This window comes from Chenopodium album, chromosome 11, assembly GCF_948465745.1.
Source record: "Chenopodium album chromosome 11, dcCheAlbu1.1, whole genome shotgun sequence".
Lineage (NCBI taxonomy): Eukaryota > Viridiplantae > Streptophyta > Magnoliopsida > Caryophyllales > Amaranthaceae > Chenopodium > Chenopodium album.
Window position 1 is genome coordinate 54604388 of NC_137844.1, and position 18569 is coordinate 54622956.

Genomic DNA, 18569 nt, shown 5'->3' on the forward strand with positions numbered 1-18569 from the left:
GTAAAGGAGATTTGAGATTTTCTCAATTTATTTACTCATTTATAATTGACTTGCTTTAACTTATCTATATAAAGATTAGATTAACTATACGGAGAGCTTGTATCAATAATCTCAACTAATATGAACCATTTTTTGTTGAAACTATTATTAAGTTGAGAAAAACACCATCCAATGGACATGCTCCGTAATAGACTACGTAAGTACAGGTGCGAAACCTAACAACAAGCATCAAGCAAACTGAATCAAGAATCATACAGGCCACAATTCATCGACCAAAAGAATCAACCATAGAGTTATCCCAAGACAGCTTTCCTTTCATCGGCATGCATTCTCTTTTCCTGAGTACAATAACTTACAGTGTTACAGCTTACAGTGGCAAACACTACTAATAATAATCAGAAAATAAAGGGTACTTTAGAGAGCTCATCCATATACGCAATGCAGACCCTATGACATCAATTTCTTCCCATAGGAGAGCTCCAGGTCGAAAGACAGAAGAATAAAATTCGCTTTAAGCAATCAATTAAAAATAAATGAAATCAAGGGAAGAAACTAAGACCTTTTAAAGGAAAGGGCACACAAGCTTACATATTTAAAACTATACACTATATGTTACACAAGAGAGCAGCTAGAATTTCGGAGGAGCTGCTTCCTCAAATCCTAAAACCCAACCCTCCCCACCTCTTCGTCGACTCTTTCTTTGTTCTCTTTGTGTTTGGATCAATGAGGTTTTCCAGGGATTTTGCTTTCCTATTTCTGCTCTTGCCAGCTTCTTTTAATAGCTCGGCAAGCCTGCTCTTCTCATCATCAAAGTCAGGATTGGCTGTACCTAGCTTTTCTTCCCTCAACTTGACGACATACTCCAGGATCTCAATAGAATCTTCTACTCTGTAATAACATGGCCAATACATCATTATCTATCCTCTATCAACAGTTGACAATATCATTCAGTAACAGGCTAGCATCTACTATGTCTATATCACTTATATCAGCGCCATTCTCTCACCCAATAAAATAATGAATTTATAAAGCATCATACTGAAAGAAAACAGCCTAACGTTGGAAGTTTCAAAAGGTGGCCCTTTTTCTTTTAAGACCAGTTCCTAAGGAAAGAGTAAAACGCATAACTGTCAAAGAGCTACACTCATGTGACTCATCCCTCATCCATCCAACATATATACTGAGTATAAAATAAAGAATCATACATTAAAGAGTAAAATAAAAGCAGGTTAACTCGAATTAAAGCAAATTCTAGATACCTCAGAGGCTCAGGCCAAGGCTGAAGGCTGCAAAAGAAGTGAAGAAAAAATGGTACAAGATAATCCTCTACCCACCCCTCACTGCAAAAGGTGTTGAAGAGTACCTGCTTTTTAGTTAAAATTTACCATGGTTTTTGTTGCTTATCGAAAATCACATCCACTAAAACTTTCCCCATTCTTTCCTCTCCAAGTGTCAATAAGCATAATACAGTAGAAGTAAATTATACACTGATTGCGCTGACCTGTCTTACTTAAAGCTCGCTATAATCAACCATTACTAGAAAATCTACCCCAAGGACCTCAAAAACATTGTACATTCTCTTTACTTTGCCAAAGTATGAGCTAAACACTACTTAATTTCTTAAGCAAAACTACTATCACCTCTCAAATATAAAACCAAAGAGATATGTGCCTATAAATGTTCACGCATGTCTGTCCCCTCAAAAATTAAGGAAAATTAAATCTGAAACTGTTAACATAAATAAGAAATACTTGTATATTGGTAATGTAGCTAAAGCCAAAGATTTTAAACATGTCAGTAATATCAGTATATCACGTAGTCAAACAAGCACAGAACATCAACAAGAAAGCATGAGTACAAGTGAAAGAGAAATTGATACCTTCCCATAGCATCATAAGTAGCTGCAAGGTTGCTATATACTCCAAGAGTGTCTTGGTGACAAGGGCCACATTCTTGCTCCAAGACTGCTCTAGCCTCTTCAAACAATTCAGCGGCCTGGTCTATCTTAAACAACTGCACACACGCCAATCCCATCTGATTCAACAATACACCAAAGAAAGCTGACTTTCTTTCTCCACTGCCCCTAAGCTTAGTAACTGCACTTTCAAAAGCAACCAAAGCTTCACCATATCTGCCAATCAAGTAATACATCACACCCATGCGTGCTTCTAGCCCTGCAATAGTGTTCTGCTGACCAGCCTTATCATCCAACAATTTCATAGCCCTCTCCAAAAGCCTTAATGCCTCCTCAGGCTCATTAACTGATTCATAAACAGCTGCAATGTCACTCAATCCACTGGCAATCTCCTCTTGTGACGTTCCAGGAACAGGTTTGTTGTATATCCTCAATGCGTTCTCACAGTAAGATTTCGACTCCCTAAGTTTTCCGGTCTTGTAATACAGATCAGCAAGGCGAACAAACACAGATGCAACAGAAGGGTGGTTCTCACCCTTGGATGATTTAAAGACAGTCAAGGCCTTCTGATAGGAAAAAACAGCCTCATCAAAACGGCAGAGGCACTGGTATATGTTGCCAATGCTAACATCAATAGCAGCAACCTCAGTTTCTTGTCCATTGGCAATCATTGCCATGCTAGCGAGAACAAGGTGCTCCAGGGCTGACTCATAGTCCGCCTTTGCCTCTAATATGAGAGCCATCAAACGGCGATCAGCTGCCTCCTCAAGAGACGCAGGAGCACTATGAACGCGGTGGATTTCTAGGGTTTGCTTACACAATCTTTCAGCTTCCTCAAATTGCATAGTCTGGACATGAGCTTCAGCCAAGTACCTAATAATGATACAACCACCAACAATTCAAATAAAGAATAAACAAAGAAAGAAAAAATCCCTACCTAACAGCATGATTGTAAATTGTTAGAATATGACATGCTAGCTAATATCTGACACTAAAACTCAAACTTGTTTATCAAAAGTGACAAATTTCTTACACTTTTAATCATTGTTTTAAGCAGCATTTAATTCAGCATCAAACCGCAATTAATCCACCAAACTAAAGCTGTAATCTGTCATATTACTTCCTAAATTAGTTAATTCATCAGACCAAAAACTAAAAGCTTAATCTTATTTTTTTTAAACTAAGAGCTAAATTAGTATATCCTCATTTAATCAAAGTTCAAAACTAAAAAAACCAAATTCACAAACATAAACCAAGAAAAAATCCAAATTGGACTAATAATAAGCATATACAATCCGCCTGCAACACTAAAATTATCGCCACCCCCCAAAAAAATATACAGTAAAATAAAACAATCTCTCTCTTCTCTTTTAAAGTAATACTGAGAACTAGACGAGATTTGATCCCAGGTCTTAAATATCGGGTTCGAGAAGTAGACGGGATTTGATCACAAGTCTTAAATATCAGGATTATCACCCCGACCCCGAAATAAAATATAACAAGCAAATAAAATAAAGTAGTTTAAAAATAACAGACCTACAAGTTTCGGCAACTCTGGGATCAGAATCCCCAAGAGTTTGAATCTGGATCTTCAACCCATCTTTATAACACTCAATCGATTTATCAAGCTGACCCAACATAGAATGAGTATCACCCAACTGCATAAACCCAGAAAACGCAGCTAAAGCATGATCAGCTCCTTTCGAAACATCTGGAACTTGAATCGCTCTTTCCAGAACTGGAATCGCTTCATCAAACCTCCCTAAACTGCAATAAATCGCTGCAACAACATGAAGACTCATCGCCAAATCCAAACTGGGTTCCCCTTCAACCGCACATCTCTCAAACGATTTCGACGCTCGAATCGCATAATCTAGGGCCTTAACCGGGCCATCCCCAGAAGCAATAGTATCTCTAGCAAGCTTCAAAAGAAACGGGCCTAGATCCGGGTTATCAAGGGAAGATTCGTCTAGATTGAGAGGGGTTTTTTGCGGGTCGGGTTTTTTCTTCCCGGAGCTCCGATCAGGGGAGGGTTTAGCCCGGGAAGTTGAAGGTGAAGGAGAGGGAGTTCGTTTAGGAGCAGGAGAAGGGGAGTTGAGGCGTGACCCAGTTGAGGGGCGGATCTGGGAGGTGGGTTCAGTGGAGGAGAGAGAAAGTGTTGGAGGGGGAGTTTTAGCAGAGACTAAGCCTGGCATTTTGGGAGTAGAAATGGAGGAGAGAGAAAGTGAGGATGAAATTGAAAGGGGGGTAGTTGAAGGAAGAAGATGAAGATTGAAGAAGAAGAAGAAGAGATTAAGGAGAAAGTGAAGGAATGAATGTGTGTATTTGTTGGTGGTGAAAGGTGAGTGAGGTGAGAAAGGATGGAAATGGAAGCAAAAGAAGGTTACAGGAGAAGATGTTGGAGAGAGAAGGGAAAGAAAGGAAAGGAATGAAATTATGGGAAGTTATTTTTTGGTCGTTGGATTTTTGTTGCTTTTGGGGTTTTGGAATGAATTGTATTGGGGATTTTTTATTTTTATTTTTCCTCTTTCAATAAAAGTTTTTAAAATCGGTTTAATATACTCTCTCGTTTTCATATGATTTCATGGAGCAAGGGCTTGTTCTCATCAAATTAATTTCAGTTCATTTTACTTTATGTTTAATGATATTGCTAATGATATAAAGCCAAATTTCATACTTTTAAACTTATATTACAACAACGACAATAATAATAATAATAATAATAATGTCTATTATACGATTATACCATATTTCACTTAATGACTAGTATACCATATTTCATTATTTGACGAGCTAGGAGTAAAAATAGGATCAAGTTAGTTTTTAAATAAGACCGGCCCAACTCTTTTTTTTATTATTTTATTTTTTTCATTTTGAGAATTTTTTAAAAAGTGTTTTGTGTTCTTTTATCATTTTAATATTTTATTTTTTAATTATATAGTATATGTTTTTAAAATGTTTTGGGGTTCCATGTTTTTAATATATTTTTCATAAATATTTTAATTATATAGTATATTTTTCTTAAATATTTTAATATGTATATTTGTATATACACATCTATATAATAATAATAATAATAATAATAAATAGTCAAAGATCATTAATCCGTAGTTAAAAATCACTAATTAATAAGTTTAGTTCAGTTCAACTTAGTTCAATTCAGTTCAGTTCAGCTCTAATAAATTCAGTTCACTTCAGTCAATGAGAACAGGCCCTAAGATTCTTAACACTTACTATTCGTAAAAGTGTAACACCCTAGAAATTCCTTTCCTTCAAAATACATGTTTTGCTCTTTTTAAATACTCAAAATAGGAAAATATAAGATATTACCGCCACTGTGAAAACGGCCAAGGCAATTATCAAAGACACACAGCGAAAGACTATATTTAAAAACATTCAAAACAAGTCAACTTAAAAAGTCAACCAAACGAAAGTAAAGTCAAAGCAAAGTAAAACGAAGTCAACCTAGAACTTAGAACCATTGTAGGCCCTTATTAAAACCGAAAAATACCAAAATCTTTGCGTTAGTCTCACAAGTATTAATAAATATACAATATTCAAAGCAATAAAACACATCATAGTCTTATAGAAACTAAGCATGATTCGCTCTTCACTCATGCCCTTCATGAATATGCTTCACCACCCGAAACGCTTTTCTCTACTTATCCCCACTACTTGTCATTAGAAATGGGTCGTCGTAAGGCCAAGACAAAGACAAGGCCAAACAAACATTCAAGCACACAATCAGTAATGTCGAGTACATAAGCGTAAATAAAACACACTAACATACTTTCACCCTATCATCACACGACTTACCTTGTTGTACCTGTTTACAAACATACAACATACTCAATGACCAACTAATACATAACTAATTTATTAATTAGCTTGATGTCGCATCGAACGGGTTTCCCCCTATCCTGCCCCAATAAAGGGGTACTAATACGGGAGCTAACTGTGCCAGTATAAAAGAACCACTCGTAAGTGGCGGAATTTCTGCGCAAAATAATAAAAGGAAAATACAGCTTCCTGTACTCCCAGAAGAAGTTATGGTCAAATATAAAGTTGCATAACTCCCCCCATATGTTCATACTCAAGTTAAATACGTTCCAAGAGTTTTGATGCGTAATCTCTCACTTTACATTATTTACATATTATTAGACTTGATGATGACTCTCAAACCATAATACAATCAATCATAATAATTATTCAAACAATCAAACATACCAATTTAATTCTTGAATAATTAGTGACCACGTAATCTTTAAATGTTGAACCCTTTTTAATCTACCTCAGTGTCAAAGACACCTTAAACGCATAATGCGCCACAATCCTATCCCTCGATGTTGGAAACACCTTAAGTTCACGAAGGCGCCAAAAATATAATTTAATTCCTGCGTACGAAGACACTTAAATAGCTCATTTTCCTAGCATGACACTAACTTGGAATCACTTAAATAAATCCTAGCATGTTTTTACGCGCTTAATAAATTTCCGAGTACGCGTACGTACCTCAAATTAGCCCCTAAAATAGCCGAGAACATTACAACAATTCCCGAATCAAGTCTCCTACATAAAGGGACAATAATACTATATTAATTAACCTTGTATACACAATTTCGAGCAACTTAAACTCACTTTAAACAACTTATAATAATCTGAAAATTATCTTAAAACCCTTAATTAAACTCGTCTTTAATGGGTAATTATACCCTTTTTATAAAACACTAAAAATCATACTTTAGGCAAAATTCCAGCATTTTAGATTTATTAAAAACCCTTCAAAACTTCACTAAAACATCACTTTTATGCTTAATTAATCCATAGAATCACTATATATATAAAAGCCCTAAATTAATTTATATAAAAACCCTTAAAAATCCCATCTTTCATAAATTAAAACCCTAGGTTTATAAATTACAAAATCTGAAAATTTAAAACACAATTGTAATATGAAATTATAAGTTTAAACCATCAAAATCATGAATTTGATACTAAAAATATAATATTCATACTATAAAATCAAAACATAAACAAAATTAATAACTTTAAGCAAAATAAAAAAAAATAATAAAAAAAACAAAACAAAACAAAGGGAAGAGAGAGAAGAGCAGCCACGGTGGGCTGCTACTAGAGGTGGGTCGCCGACGGACTAGTGGTCGCCGACGACTGGACGACGGCAGCGTCAGGCTGGGCGGCTCGTGGTGGCAGCAACAATAGTGAGCAATGCTCACGTATGGAGGAAAGGGAAAGAAAGAAAAAGAAAAAATAAAAGGAAAAGAAAAATAAAAGGAATAACTAAAGGAGAAAGAAAATAAGACTAACCTTTTGTGTGGGAAAATTTTAGAAATTGAATGAGTATTTATAGTGTAGGGTTGTTTTGGGTAGGTTTGGGCTTTATAAAAATTGTAGACTTGAATAATAGAATAGGTAGCCCAAATGTAAAAATAGAATAATTAGGTTTATTATGAAGATGGATTATATTTGAATTGAATATTTATTAACCCAAAAATTAAACCTTGTATTATTTAAATCCCATGATAAAAATAATTTGACCCAAAATTATATTTTATAAATAAATAAATTATTTATAAAATACATTAAAAATATGGGGTATTACAAAAAGAATTTAAAATGTTGATATAAGAGTGAATAAAAATGTGGAAATAATGTGGCGTTAAAAGAACTAATGTAGTAAACAAAATACAGTAAATTGTAAACAAAATACAGTAAATTGTAAACAAAATACAGTAAATTGTAAACAAAATATATACTTTGTATATGAAGTGGATGAATCATATGAAATTCCTCGATACATAAATGAGTTAGGTTTTGTCGATAAAGATGGTATCTTCCATATTTTAGATTAGAGGTTTAAAATTTCAAACCCACTAACATAGTTTAAAAACGATAAAAGGAATACACATTTTTAAAAGTCATGAGGTAATAATTCTTGAAGATTACTCCGTACTAACTTGTGTTTAGTAATACTCTATATAATTTTAAATTCTATATTGATTTAGGAACTTAAAGCATAATTAGGCACACCTAATACGGATTTGTTTGATTTTCAAGTCTTTTTTTAGCTTTTCATAATCATTATTAGTTCTTAATTCTTATGCATGAGTTGATTATTTTTATTAAATTCGTAATAATAATAACAAAAAAAGAAAAAGAAAAAAAAGAAAAAAAAGAAAAAAAAAAAAGAGGGATAGGGAGAAATACGGAATATCAAATCTTGACAAGTCAGAAACTGAAGATAACAACCATGAAATTAGGTACGTGTTCGAAAATAATTGGTCTTATCAGGGTGAAAATTGACCAATTCGGACTAGAGTAGTTTTTTTATTTTAAATTCAATCTAGGATTTAGAAATACAAACACACACGTATTCTTGAAGTTGGGGCATTAAGCATGTGAGTTTGGGCTTGCTTAGAAAGCTCAAGTACTATAGGATTTTGGGCCAGCTTTAGTAAAATGAAAAAGATATCATCATTAAGTTTATGGAATTATGCTGAACAAATAATATTGGTTAAAATAATCCCCAAAATAGGTGGAATGTTGCCATTAAACTCTGTACAATTGTGTGATTTTACATCATACGTTTATATGGAGTACTAACTTTATAATTGTAGCATGCTGCCACCAAGTAGGCTGTCAAAAGCTGACATGACACGAGAACCCGACATGAAATAAGCGGGTTTGGTCAAGAATTCTCAACCCGTTTACATAATTGGGTCGACACGGACACGACACGAAAGTAAACGGGTTAGGTTTGGGTTGAAATTTTCAACCCGAAACCGACACGCATAACCCAATTAAATAAATAGGTTGAACGACAACCTGTCAATCCGAACCCGACACGCTTAATCTATTAATTGAGTAGTAAAAAAAATTGAAATTTTTTATTCAAAACTTGTAATTTTGTAAATTACCTTGACACCATTTGTACATTTTGGTAATTTTTTGGCGGTTAATTTGGCGAAAAAATTATAATTTTCATCTTTTGTAAATTAAATCTAATTTTGCGGTTAATTTGAAACAATTCTTATGTATGGTTATATAGTTAAAACTACTAACTTTAAACCCTTGTGGTATATATTGTTAAAATTACTAACTTAAAATTGTTGTAGTATCTTTAATGAACTAATGATGTCTTTTTTTTTTTTTTTTTTTTTGAATATTAATTAGTTTATTACATACTATTTGGGTAAAAGGTTACACGGGTAACCCGTTTAATAAGCGGGTTAGGTTTGGGTCAAGGGTTTTCAACCTGTTTAATAAACGGGTTAGGTTTGGGTCAAGGGTTTTTCAACCCGTTTAATATCGACACGAACACGAACCCGACACGACACGACCCGTTTGACAGCCTTACCACCAACTTTTCTTTAATAATTTTCTGGTGTTCTAAAGATGATGGGCTTGCTCCAAATAAATTAAAGGTATGTTCTGATTAATTGAATTGAACTGAATATTTTATGAGAGAAGGAAATTAAGAAAAAAATTAAAATGAATTGAACTGAAAATAATCTGAAGAGAACAAGCCCTAAACTAATATGCAAGAAATTACAATTAATATGTAACATCGTCTTCTTCTTCATACTCCGGACCATACTTCAAAGGTCCGAAAGAGTCATTATTCATGAATATTAACTTTCTCATCTTTGGTCACACCTCAATTACTAGCCAATTTGTGAGTTGATAGCCCTCCCAATAGCAATGACATAAGGATGTTTTCCATTTGGTCTTCCTCATTATTGATATGAATAATTCGGATTCAAATTGACAAGTAGTTCTTAGCAATTCAATGTTGGTTAAATGTTAAGCCTGTCCTTAAACTATGAACTATATAGGCCAAAAAGTTGAAGTATAAAGCACTATATTGTTTGATAGATATAGATTGCCTTGTGTTTAAGTGCATAAATCCCCCATTCAAAAAAAAAAAAAAAAAAAAAAACAAAAAAAAAACTGCATAAACGGTTGCACCTTTCAAGTAGATGACTTCAAAAGAGCAAAGAATTTAACCTCACTCAACCTTCAAATTTCTGTGAAAAGCTAAAAATCACGTTAGTCGTTGTACAGGTAAATGTATTGAACAAACAACAATGTGTCAATGTCCGACATCTGAGACAACTTCCCATCTAGATCAAAGACATACATCTCATGGATCTATTGACCATTTAACTTTCCATTATACACTTAAGGTCTATCTTATTAATTTTCTACCTCTAATGCCTTTGAGCACAAAGAAATCAGCTAACTAGGTCTGGTCACTGTTGGATGAATTATGGTGAAGTTCCTGATGCCCTTCAGGATGTAAAAGACAAAATTATGGTGAATAAATTGAACAAGGTAATTATTGGCAGATACTCTAAAAGCGTAACTCTATAAGATGTACAAGTCAAGGGTGAAAATTTTAAATTATCGCCGAGCTAATAATGTAATAGCAACTTGCGTAACTGATACAATTTTAACCAAAAACTCCACATTGGGGTTTCCAGATCTAGCAGCTGCAACTCCCATGCCACCAGTATGACCCGATTCAAGTTCTGATTTATCTTTGTCATTTGATTTTCCCAGGAGAACTTTGTCACCGTTGATCTCCTTAACAAGCTGATCAATTTTGCGGAATTGAAATGGCCATCTCGAGTTGTACAAGAACTGACGTAGATCGAACCTATTGTCCTTCGGTGAATAACTCTTCAAGAAAAAACAACAATATAAGGATTTACAACTTACAATATTACCTATTTCCAGGAAAACAGTGTTTGGTAGAAAAAATACCTCTGCATGGTAGGAAGGCGTAAGGACAATCATCTTGTGCCGATTGATGGAGTAGTACTTAAATAAGTACTTTACCTTTTTCAGCAATTTCTGATGGTGTCAATTTTGAACCCCATCTAAAGCAAAGATCCTACAAGAAGTTGAAACTGTGATATATAGCAAAAGCCAACTCCTATTAGTTTCAAGGATTCCTTGTTAAAGTCAAAGCAGGTTTTTCTATCTAGCTGAAAATTATGCAGTAGATTACTGTGTATATTCACGTGAATTCTCAGCCTAATTGCTTGTAGATGATTTAACGGAATATGTATTCATCAATAAGAAGCAAAATAGTACAAACGTGAACATAGATACAGGACCACGACGGTAAATTTTACGCAGTCGGCCATAAACTAAGAGGTCCTTATACATCATTCCCATGTCCACTTCATCCAACTGTGAGCAAAACATAACACGAAGAAGTCAAGAATCAATATTCTACTTCAAGCAGAAAAGTGAATGAGATACAACTCCACAAGTATCCGCATTTGACACAAGAATGTTCAGTGAATGGGGCGGATCTATTCATATGCACAGTGGTGCACGTGACTCACTAGGAAAAAAAAAAAAAAAATTAATTTTTTTTTTTTTTAATTTTAAAATATGAAAGAGACCACCTATTACTTTTCATAGATAGGCGGTCTCTTTGATGCTGCTATTTCTACATACTCTACATGAGATTAGCACTACATTAGGTTCTTTTTTAAAAAATATCTCACTACATGAGATAACCGGTCTCTTTTCTGCTGCCATTGAATATGAATGATTTTTTGCGCTGCTTTCTTTAGATAACCGGTCTCTTAAATTATCTCACCTTTTTTTTATATAATTTTTTAATAATTCTTTTTTCTATTTATATAATATTTGTTCCACTAATTTTAATATTTTCCCACAAAGCTTATCAATTAAGTAAAAATTTATAACGTTAATTTAATGTAATAATTTTATAGTACCATTTGTTTGTAACATGTTATTTATTTGGAGTACTTTCGACTTGTAAGCTTGAATTTTTACGTACCGTTGTCGTATGGATTTTTATGTCCTATTTTTGGCTTGGAATCATTTTGGTGAAATATAATTTTTATTTTTTTAATACGAGTATAATTTTTGGATTGAAACAAGTGATCAATTATTGATGGTAACTTACCAGTTCGAAAATCTTGGATCTGCTACTGGTTCAAACCCAATGTCATTTTATGTTACAACATCTTAATTATTAAATATTACTTTGTATATTATATAGTTGATTTTTAAGTTATTAATTTTAGGGAAATTGGCTTAAAATAATCCTAACTATTAGCGATGTGTGTAAATAATCTCAATTATTAGCGATGTGTGCAAAGCAGAGCAGATATAGCTCAACAGAACATGGTCTTACTTGGTTGATTATTATTAGTTATAATCGATTGATAATCCATCTTGGAAAGTCTCCTTACATTGTTATAACTTATAAGGACATTAATTAGCAAATTTACAGTCATTTTTATTCTAACAATCTAGAGACAATTTTGCTCTATTATTATTAGTATTTTTTTTTTTTTTTTTTGATGTAATAGAGAAGCAAAGCCTCGGGGAAAAACAAAACCTGGGGAGAGACTAAACATGACCAAGCCACACCTATCACATTATCATGTAAAATACGACAAAGAGCTAGGAGGACTTGAGTCAACTCAATGTTGTTATGGATTACTCCCTGATTTGCAAGTCAATCCGTTGCTCGATTGCCTTCTCTATACACGTGCTTGATATTTTTTTTTTATTTTTTTATTTTTTTTGACGAGGTGCTTGATCTCTACCTGTTATGCCTTTTTCATTAACAACTCATTGCATCTTAGAGCAACTCCAATGACAAGCTAATTGTCAAATTAGCTTGCTATGCCACATAAGTTTTTAAGCTAATTGTCATTTTAGCTCCAATGACTAGCTAATGCTTACTATTTAAATGGACCACACCTTCTTAATTTACGTTGATAAATTTCATTTTATTTATTTTGATTTGTTTTATTTTAGCAAGATTTTTTCTAAGCAAATTAGCTTGACAAAGCTAATTTGCCTAGCTAAGCTAATTGCATTTTTAGTCCCAATGGTTAAGCTAGTAGCTAGGGATTATTTAATATTGCAAGCAAGTCCCTAGCTACAACCATTGAAGTTGCTCTTAGCACGCTTTGCACACATTCACCTTCGTAAAAATCACCCCTAATAAAAATGCAAACCAAAGCTTGATTATCATAGTTTTGCTGGCTTGAAAAAAAAATCATAGTTTTGCTATAATGAAGTGGTAGATATTACTCCGTATGATAGTAGTTTCGCCACATTAGTTTCTAAATCCGTAAATAAGTAATTCATATAACAGTTGCAGAATCACTCTAACGTTGTCTAAAGTGTTTTACTAGTAGATATTGTGTCGTGTCAAATCATGCCCTTTTGACTTTTCTTTCTCATTACCAAGAATTCCATATATAGTAAATAAAACGGTCACAGAACAAAATAACGTGTTACCTATTTTACTAATAGGGTATACACCAGACTGTATAGTATAGTGTAGCGTCAATGTGTCATGTCGTGCCTTCCTTGTGAGTTTTGCGACTTCCTTTCCCCATTCACAAGGAATTATCCCTGTCTGATTGATTTAATCAACTACGAAGTCCTTTGAAGCACAAAATGGCAAATTCTTCATCATCACCAACATCAACCTCTACAACAGCAGTCGATAAAATGCCAGATATGGCGGCTCCTCCTTCAACTCCGTCGTCATCGGATGGCTGGATGGAGCGGATCTTCTATCCCACCCTTCTCGGAGGTCAAACTCTCTCTCTCTTCTTCCCTTTTCCCCAAACTCAAATCACCAAAACCCTAATTTTTCCGAATTTCTGTTTTCTTATAATACAGATTCTTAGTTCTAGCATTATTTCGTTATTGTCAGATAAACTTGATTCTTAAGATTAATGAAGAGGAAAATGGCTGACTTTAAATTCTCTTGCATTTTTAGGGATTGTTGGTGGAGCAGTTGGGGCGATGTCAAAGTATAGCAAAGTTCACGGCGTTGCGAATGTTTCAGCTACGTATGCTACTAATCTTGCCATTGTTGCCGGCTGTTATTGTGGTATTGTTCTTTAATATAAGTATCATTATGTTCAATTGTTAACTTTGACTTGAATGATCACTTGATAGTAGTAAATGGTAAACGTTTATGGTATTAATTGATTTTGATGTGTAGTTAGTGTATATAATTTCATGGCACTAATGACTATATAGTGTCTCTTGGACTGTATTGATGGAATTCTTGTTGCTAAATGTCTATTCTTGTTCTTGATATGCAAAAGATGTTCTTGGAGTTGCATAGTGATTTGCGGATTTTTATAGTAAATTATATCTAATTTGTGATTAAAGAGAAATGAACCATACCAAATTTATAGGGTAGACAATATGAATCACAAGGACTTCTTTTGATCAAATTCTTGATCCTTACACCATTTGGACTATCTGCTTGCTTTTGATTAGAGTGGAATGGTCAATCCATTACTGTTGGGTAGTCCATTAATATTTGCAGACTGACTGTAGCATTAGATCATTGAAGTTAAGATTCTTGGCTAGGGTTAAGTATTGCTTTCATCAAAAGCCTTGTTTGCATTCTAACAAATCTACCTATGAGCTTGCGAAAGTAGGCCTAGGCTCTCCAAGTTTTGAGATTGATGAGATTGCGAAATTTGCCTTTGAAAGTCGGCCTTTGCAGTTGCCAAATTACCGTTGGACACTCTTTTAACGAGGTTTGACCCTTGCTTATTTTTTGCTCGTGTGTGGAGTTGAAAGTCAAATTGTTTGTGGTTTAGGAAATTAATAATTACTTTTTTGTTAAATAGAAGATTTTCTTGCTCCTAAGGAACTCGACTTAAGTTTTTGAACATTTTTAGGCAAACACTAACCTGAGATAGTGAAGCCATAAAGGTTGGAGTTCAACAGGACTAATACTTGAGCCAGATACTTTCAATGTTTCAATTCTTGAGGAAAGTCCTATGCCTTGCAAAAATGCTGATGTAGATTGGAGAAGAGTTGCTGCTTAAAACTTTCAGGGGGAGGGGCAAGGACAGAAGGGTTTGGTGTTTTAAGTTGCCCAAATTAGTTGGAGGATCTGTGGTTAATTGCTCAACGTGATGGGTTGCAAAAAAAAAAAAAAAATAACTGTGGGGATATCAAAACTTTCAGGGTGGAGGGGCAAGGCTATAAGAGTTTGGTATTTTAAGCTGGCCAAACTAGTTGGAGAATCTGTGGCTAACTGTTCAAGGTGATGACTCATTTTGTAAAAATCTGAGGGGATATTATGTTTGGGCCCTTTGTGGTGGCGGTGGTGGTGGGGGAGGGGGGTGTAAAGAAGACTCTTGGCATTTCAGTAACAGAATATAGGACTTCAACATTTCCAAGTGTAAAATCTGACAAGGCTTATGACTTACGAGACTAACATTATAGGTTTTAGTTTATGCCTTGTGCTTGTTTTATCAAACGTGATAAACGACATGTGCTTGCCCTTGTCTTCCTATTATGATAGTTTTATTTTGGTTAAACTCACGAAGAATTTCGCTCATATCATTTATTGGTTGTATGCTGTCTCTTTTCCATAGACATTAACCTAATTTTATTCTATTTGAAATCTTAAAACTGTCCTTAAGCTCTCTGAGTGCACATAGTGATGTTGAAATGCTATTTGCTGCCATACTGTGTGAAAATGACATTCTATGTACGGAGTATATAGTTTTAACTGAGCATTTTGATTTTTGACTTGCAGGAGCTCGTGAGTTTACGAGAGTAACTCGAAAATCTGAACCTGGTGATCTTATCGACTCTGCTATTGGAGGATTTTGTAGTGGAGCACTTCTTGGCCGCCTCCAAGGTTAGTATTTTTCTAGAGCAATTAAGGAATAGGGAAAGAAAGAGGAAGCATGTAACTGGAGGAAAATAAACTGTTGGACGTTTTTAGTTTTTCCTGTTGTCTCAGCTCATAAGTGGTCTTAAGACTTAGCGTGTAAATTGAAAGCATAATCTGTGTGTATGTCTTTGTCCAATTCTTTAAGGATCACGATGTTTTTCTTGTAAAGATTTTCAAACACTTAATTTCTGCCATGAAACAATAGATGCAACTTATGTTACTCAACACAGGTATGATTGTTTGGTGTGGTTCTGTGCTTATTACTTAAGTGTTAGACGTGCCAATGATTACTATTTTGGACGTGGGAGGGCCTGTTCTAGAATTAGACAAATTTTGAAAGATTTCAAATGTCTTTTACATTATAAGTACATATCCACAAATTTCGGGCTGATGTGTTTGCTATCTCTTATTGAATTATCATGTCATGCCCACTTTTGAGCATACACTACGGAGTACATTGTTTTCTCCACTTTCCTCTAATATAAATGTGTCGGGTAAGGATTCTTTACCCTTATAGTGGTGTTGAGTGTCCGATGCAAGTAATTTAGATAGATATATGAGTCGAAGTGACATAGTGCAACCTATCAACATTTCGTGCAGACCAACTTAGCATTGTGGTCTCTCTATTCACCAGGTAACAATTTTCTTTTGCGTCAAACAAGTCAAATTGCAAATGGTGCATTGCAATTTATAGCCTTTCTTATCTGCCTGTGGCGTCATATTCAAAGAAGCATGCTTGGAAACCTCTAGTCCTACAAAGTATTTTATTAGGAGCATAAAGATGGCAATTGGTTTGCAGTTATCTCCGTTAACTTCCAAATGCAAAAATTCTGCACATAATTCAGTTTCTCTTGCTGTTTAAGGTTTATACATGGCATCCCTTGGGGATTATGTATTTACATTTTGTGGCATATGTATTTTTCGCCTATATTATAGACGGTGAATTAGTAATTACCATTAAAAAGTGAATTTCTAAATAGTTCTCTGTTAGAGTGCATTGCTTTTTAGAAACAGGTGCAAGGGGTAGGGGTTGAGGGGGTGAATAATCCATTATTTGTCTAACTACATACCTCTGTATTGTTTCCTTACAGGTGGCCAACGTGGGGCTGTTCGTTACTCTATCATGTTTGCTATTGCTGGAACGGCAGTTGACTACACTACACTTAAACTGCAACCACTGGTGAAGAGCTACTATGATTCATTGCTTGGTAGCGACTTGAAATTGCCTGAGTGGTCTCCCATCCGGATACTTGATGAAGAAGAACTGGCTGCTAAACGAGCTCGTGAAGAGCAACTAAATGCTCAAAGAGCCATAACTATGAAGGGCAAAGAATCTTAAATTAAGTTTTTTACTTCTAATTTTTGATAGTCATATTATAAATATCCATTTTGAAGGGCATTAATGAAGTCTTACCACTTCACTTCAGCCAAAAAAGGAAGTACAGACTGTAAAATCGAGTTCTTTTTTTTGTTAGTGGTCTCCTGCAATTTTCCGCCTGTAATATATCTGGGTTAAAGATGTGATGGGTTGCATGTTCAATTGAATAACGCCAGAACCTGGAATCAGGAGATCTAGAGTCACTGATATGCGCCTTTTTGCTCATTGTATGAATGTTCTTGCACTAAATTTGTAGCTTCAACTTGTATCAGCCCGGAATCTATCTATCTATCTATCTATCTATTAACTTATACTAAAAGCGAATAACCAATGACACTTGTCATTATCTTGTGAAAAATTTTCCCGCCTTGTTTGTTTTTTTTTTTTTTTTTTTTTTGTTTTGCAAAATCTTTAAGTAAAATATTTATACCTTATGATATTTTCTTTCCAGTTTGACACATATTCTATATATACCCAAATAAAATATTTCTGCACATCTTTTATATACTTTATATTTTGTAATATAATTGTCAAAAAGTTTTAACAATCGTGCATAGCACGGGATTTTAACCTAGTGGACTTATAAAATTGGGTTTAGCCTGCCCATATACCTCAGCAAAAGCTTTGAGTGTTTCCTTTTTGACTTTATTAGTTACACAAGTATTTATAAATGTAAACGGTACCCTGAATTCCCTTAAATGATTTTTGGTTGAGCTGCTTTTGATTTCCCTCCTCCCTTCTCTTGAAGCTCCACAAAATCCTCTAGCATAAATGACAAGTTCCATCGATAATGTATTAGTGTTTCACACAAAGTATGTATTATGCATTAAACACTGTAGACACCCAAATGTGTCTCCCCAAAAACCAAACCCCGTGATGAATATTTTTCATGTCACTTGATTATCGAACGAGGTGAAAGTATGGAAAGTCTTGTGATGTGGTCGTTTTAATAAAAATCTTTCTTTCTATTTTCGAAAATCTACTCTATTTTATGAAAATAGCCAGTTCAATTTAGCTTGATCCATAACAAGGGTCTAATAATGGTGTAGTTGGATCGGGCTTGCAAAGAGCTTTCCAATGATATGTTATAAGCCAAATTCCGATGAATAATGAGGAAGTTATGGCCAAAATACTAAATGGGTCTGAAATAGTTTTATGGCCCAATGATCTAGTGGAGAACTCATTAATTATTGTTCCTAAAATTATTAGGATTAATTCTGGTTTTCTAGAGTAATTTAGAAGGTTACTTTGAATTCTAATAGAGTTAGGATTGATAATTATCTTTTGAGAATAACGAATTTGATTTGAAATAAAACAAGTGTTTTATTATGATAAAATTTGATTTAAAATCAATAAACACGAAGTTTAATTGTTTAATTATATTAAAGAAAGGATTCCGTAGAAAAGTGCGTTTTATCTTTTAATTAGCGCCAAACGACAGAGCCTGTTGCCATGCGTGATGCTTGTCGTTTCGCGCTGGCGACAGGAGCTAGTTTTTTTCCGATTCGAATTCTAACTCTTTTCTATCGTTTCCG

General features: G+C 34.3%; 2 protein-coding genes across 2 annotated transcripts; one reads left to right on the forward strand and one right to left on the reverse strand.

Annotated features, from left to right (window-relative positions):
- Positions 1–293: 293 nt before the first annotated feature.
- LOC145567797 (protein KINESIN LIGHT CHAIN-RELATED 1-like) lies at positions 294–4343 on the reverse strand. Its single transcript, XM_081627179.1, has 3 exons — positions 3452–4343; positions 1880–2788; positions 294–888 (listed from the first exon to the last, which is right to left on the reverse strand). The coding sequence occupies exons 1-3, from the start codon at positions 4108–4110 to the stop codon at positions 654–656; spliced, it is 1803 nt and encodes a 600-aa protein (XP_081483305.1). The 5' UTR covers positions 4111–4343; the 3' UTR covers positions 294–653.
- Positions 4344–13357: 9014 nt separating this feature from the next.
- On the forward strand, positions 13358–17310 carry LOC145569238 (uncharacterized). The gene is made up of 4 exons (XM_081628605.1): positions 13358–13535; positions 13725–13838; positions 15516–15620; positions 16748–17310. Exons 1-4 carry the CDS (start codon positions 13397–13399, stop codon positions 16993–16995), a joined length of 606 nt encoding a protein of 201 aa, XP_081484731.1. The 5' UTR covers positions 13358–13396; the 3' UTR covers positions 16996–17310.
- Positions 17311–18569: the final 1259 nt, after the last annotated feature.

Coding starts and splice junctions, on each gene's coding strand:
- LOC145567797 (XM_081627179.1), bottom strand. CDS start 4,110: ATGCCAGGCTTAGTCTCTGCTAAAACTCCCCCTCCAACACTTTCTCTC. Junction 2,789..3,451: donor AGAGTTGCCGAAACTTGTAG/GTCTGTTATTTT, acceptor TATCATTATTAG/GTACTTGGCTGAAGCTCATG. Junction 889..1,879: donor ACTTATGATGCTATGGGAAG/GTATCAATTTCT, acceptor ATGTTATTACAG/AGTAGAAGATTCTATTGAGA.
- LOC145569238 (XM_081628605.1), top strand. CDS start 13,397: ATGGCAAATTCTTCATCATCACCAACATCAACCTCTACAACAGCAGTC. Junction 13,536..13,724: donor CTATCCCACCCTTCTCGGAG/GTCAAACTCTCT, acceptor TTGCATTTTTAG/GGATTGTTGGTGGAGCAGTT. Junction 15,621..16,747: donor ACTTCTTGGCCGCCTCCAAG/GTTAGTATTTTT, acceptor GTTTCCTTACAG/GTGGCCAACGTGGGGCTGTT.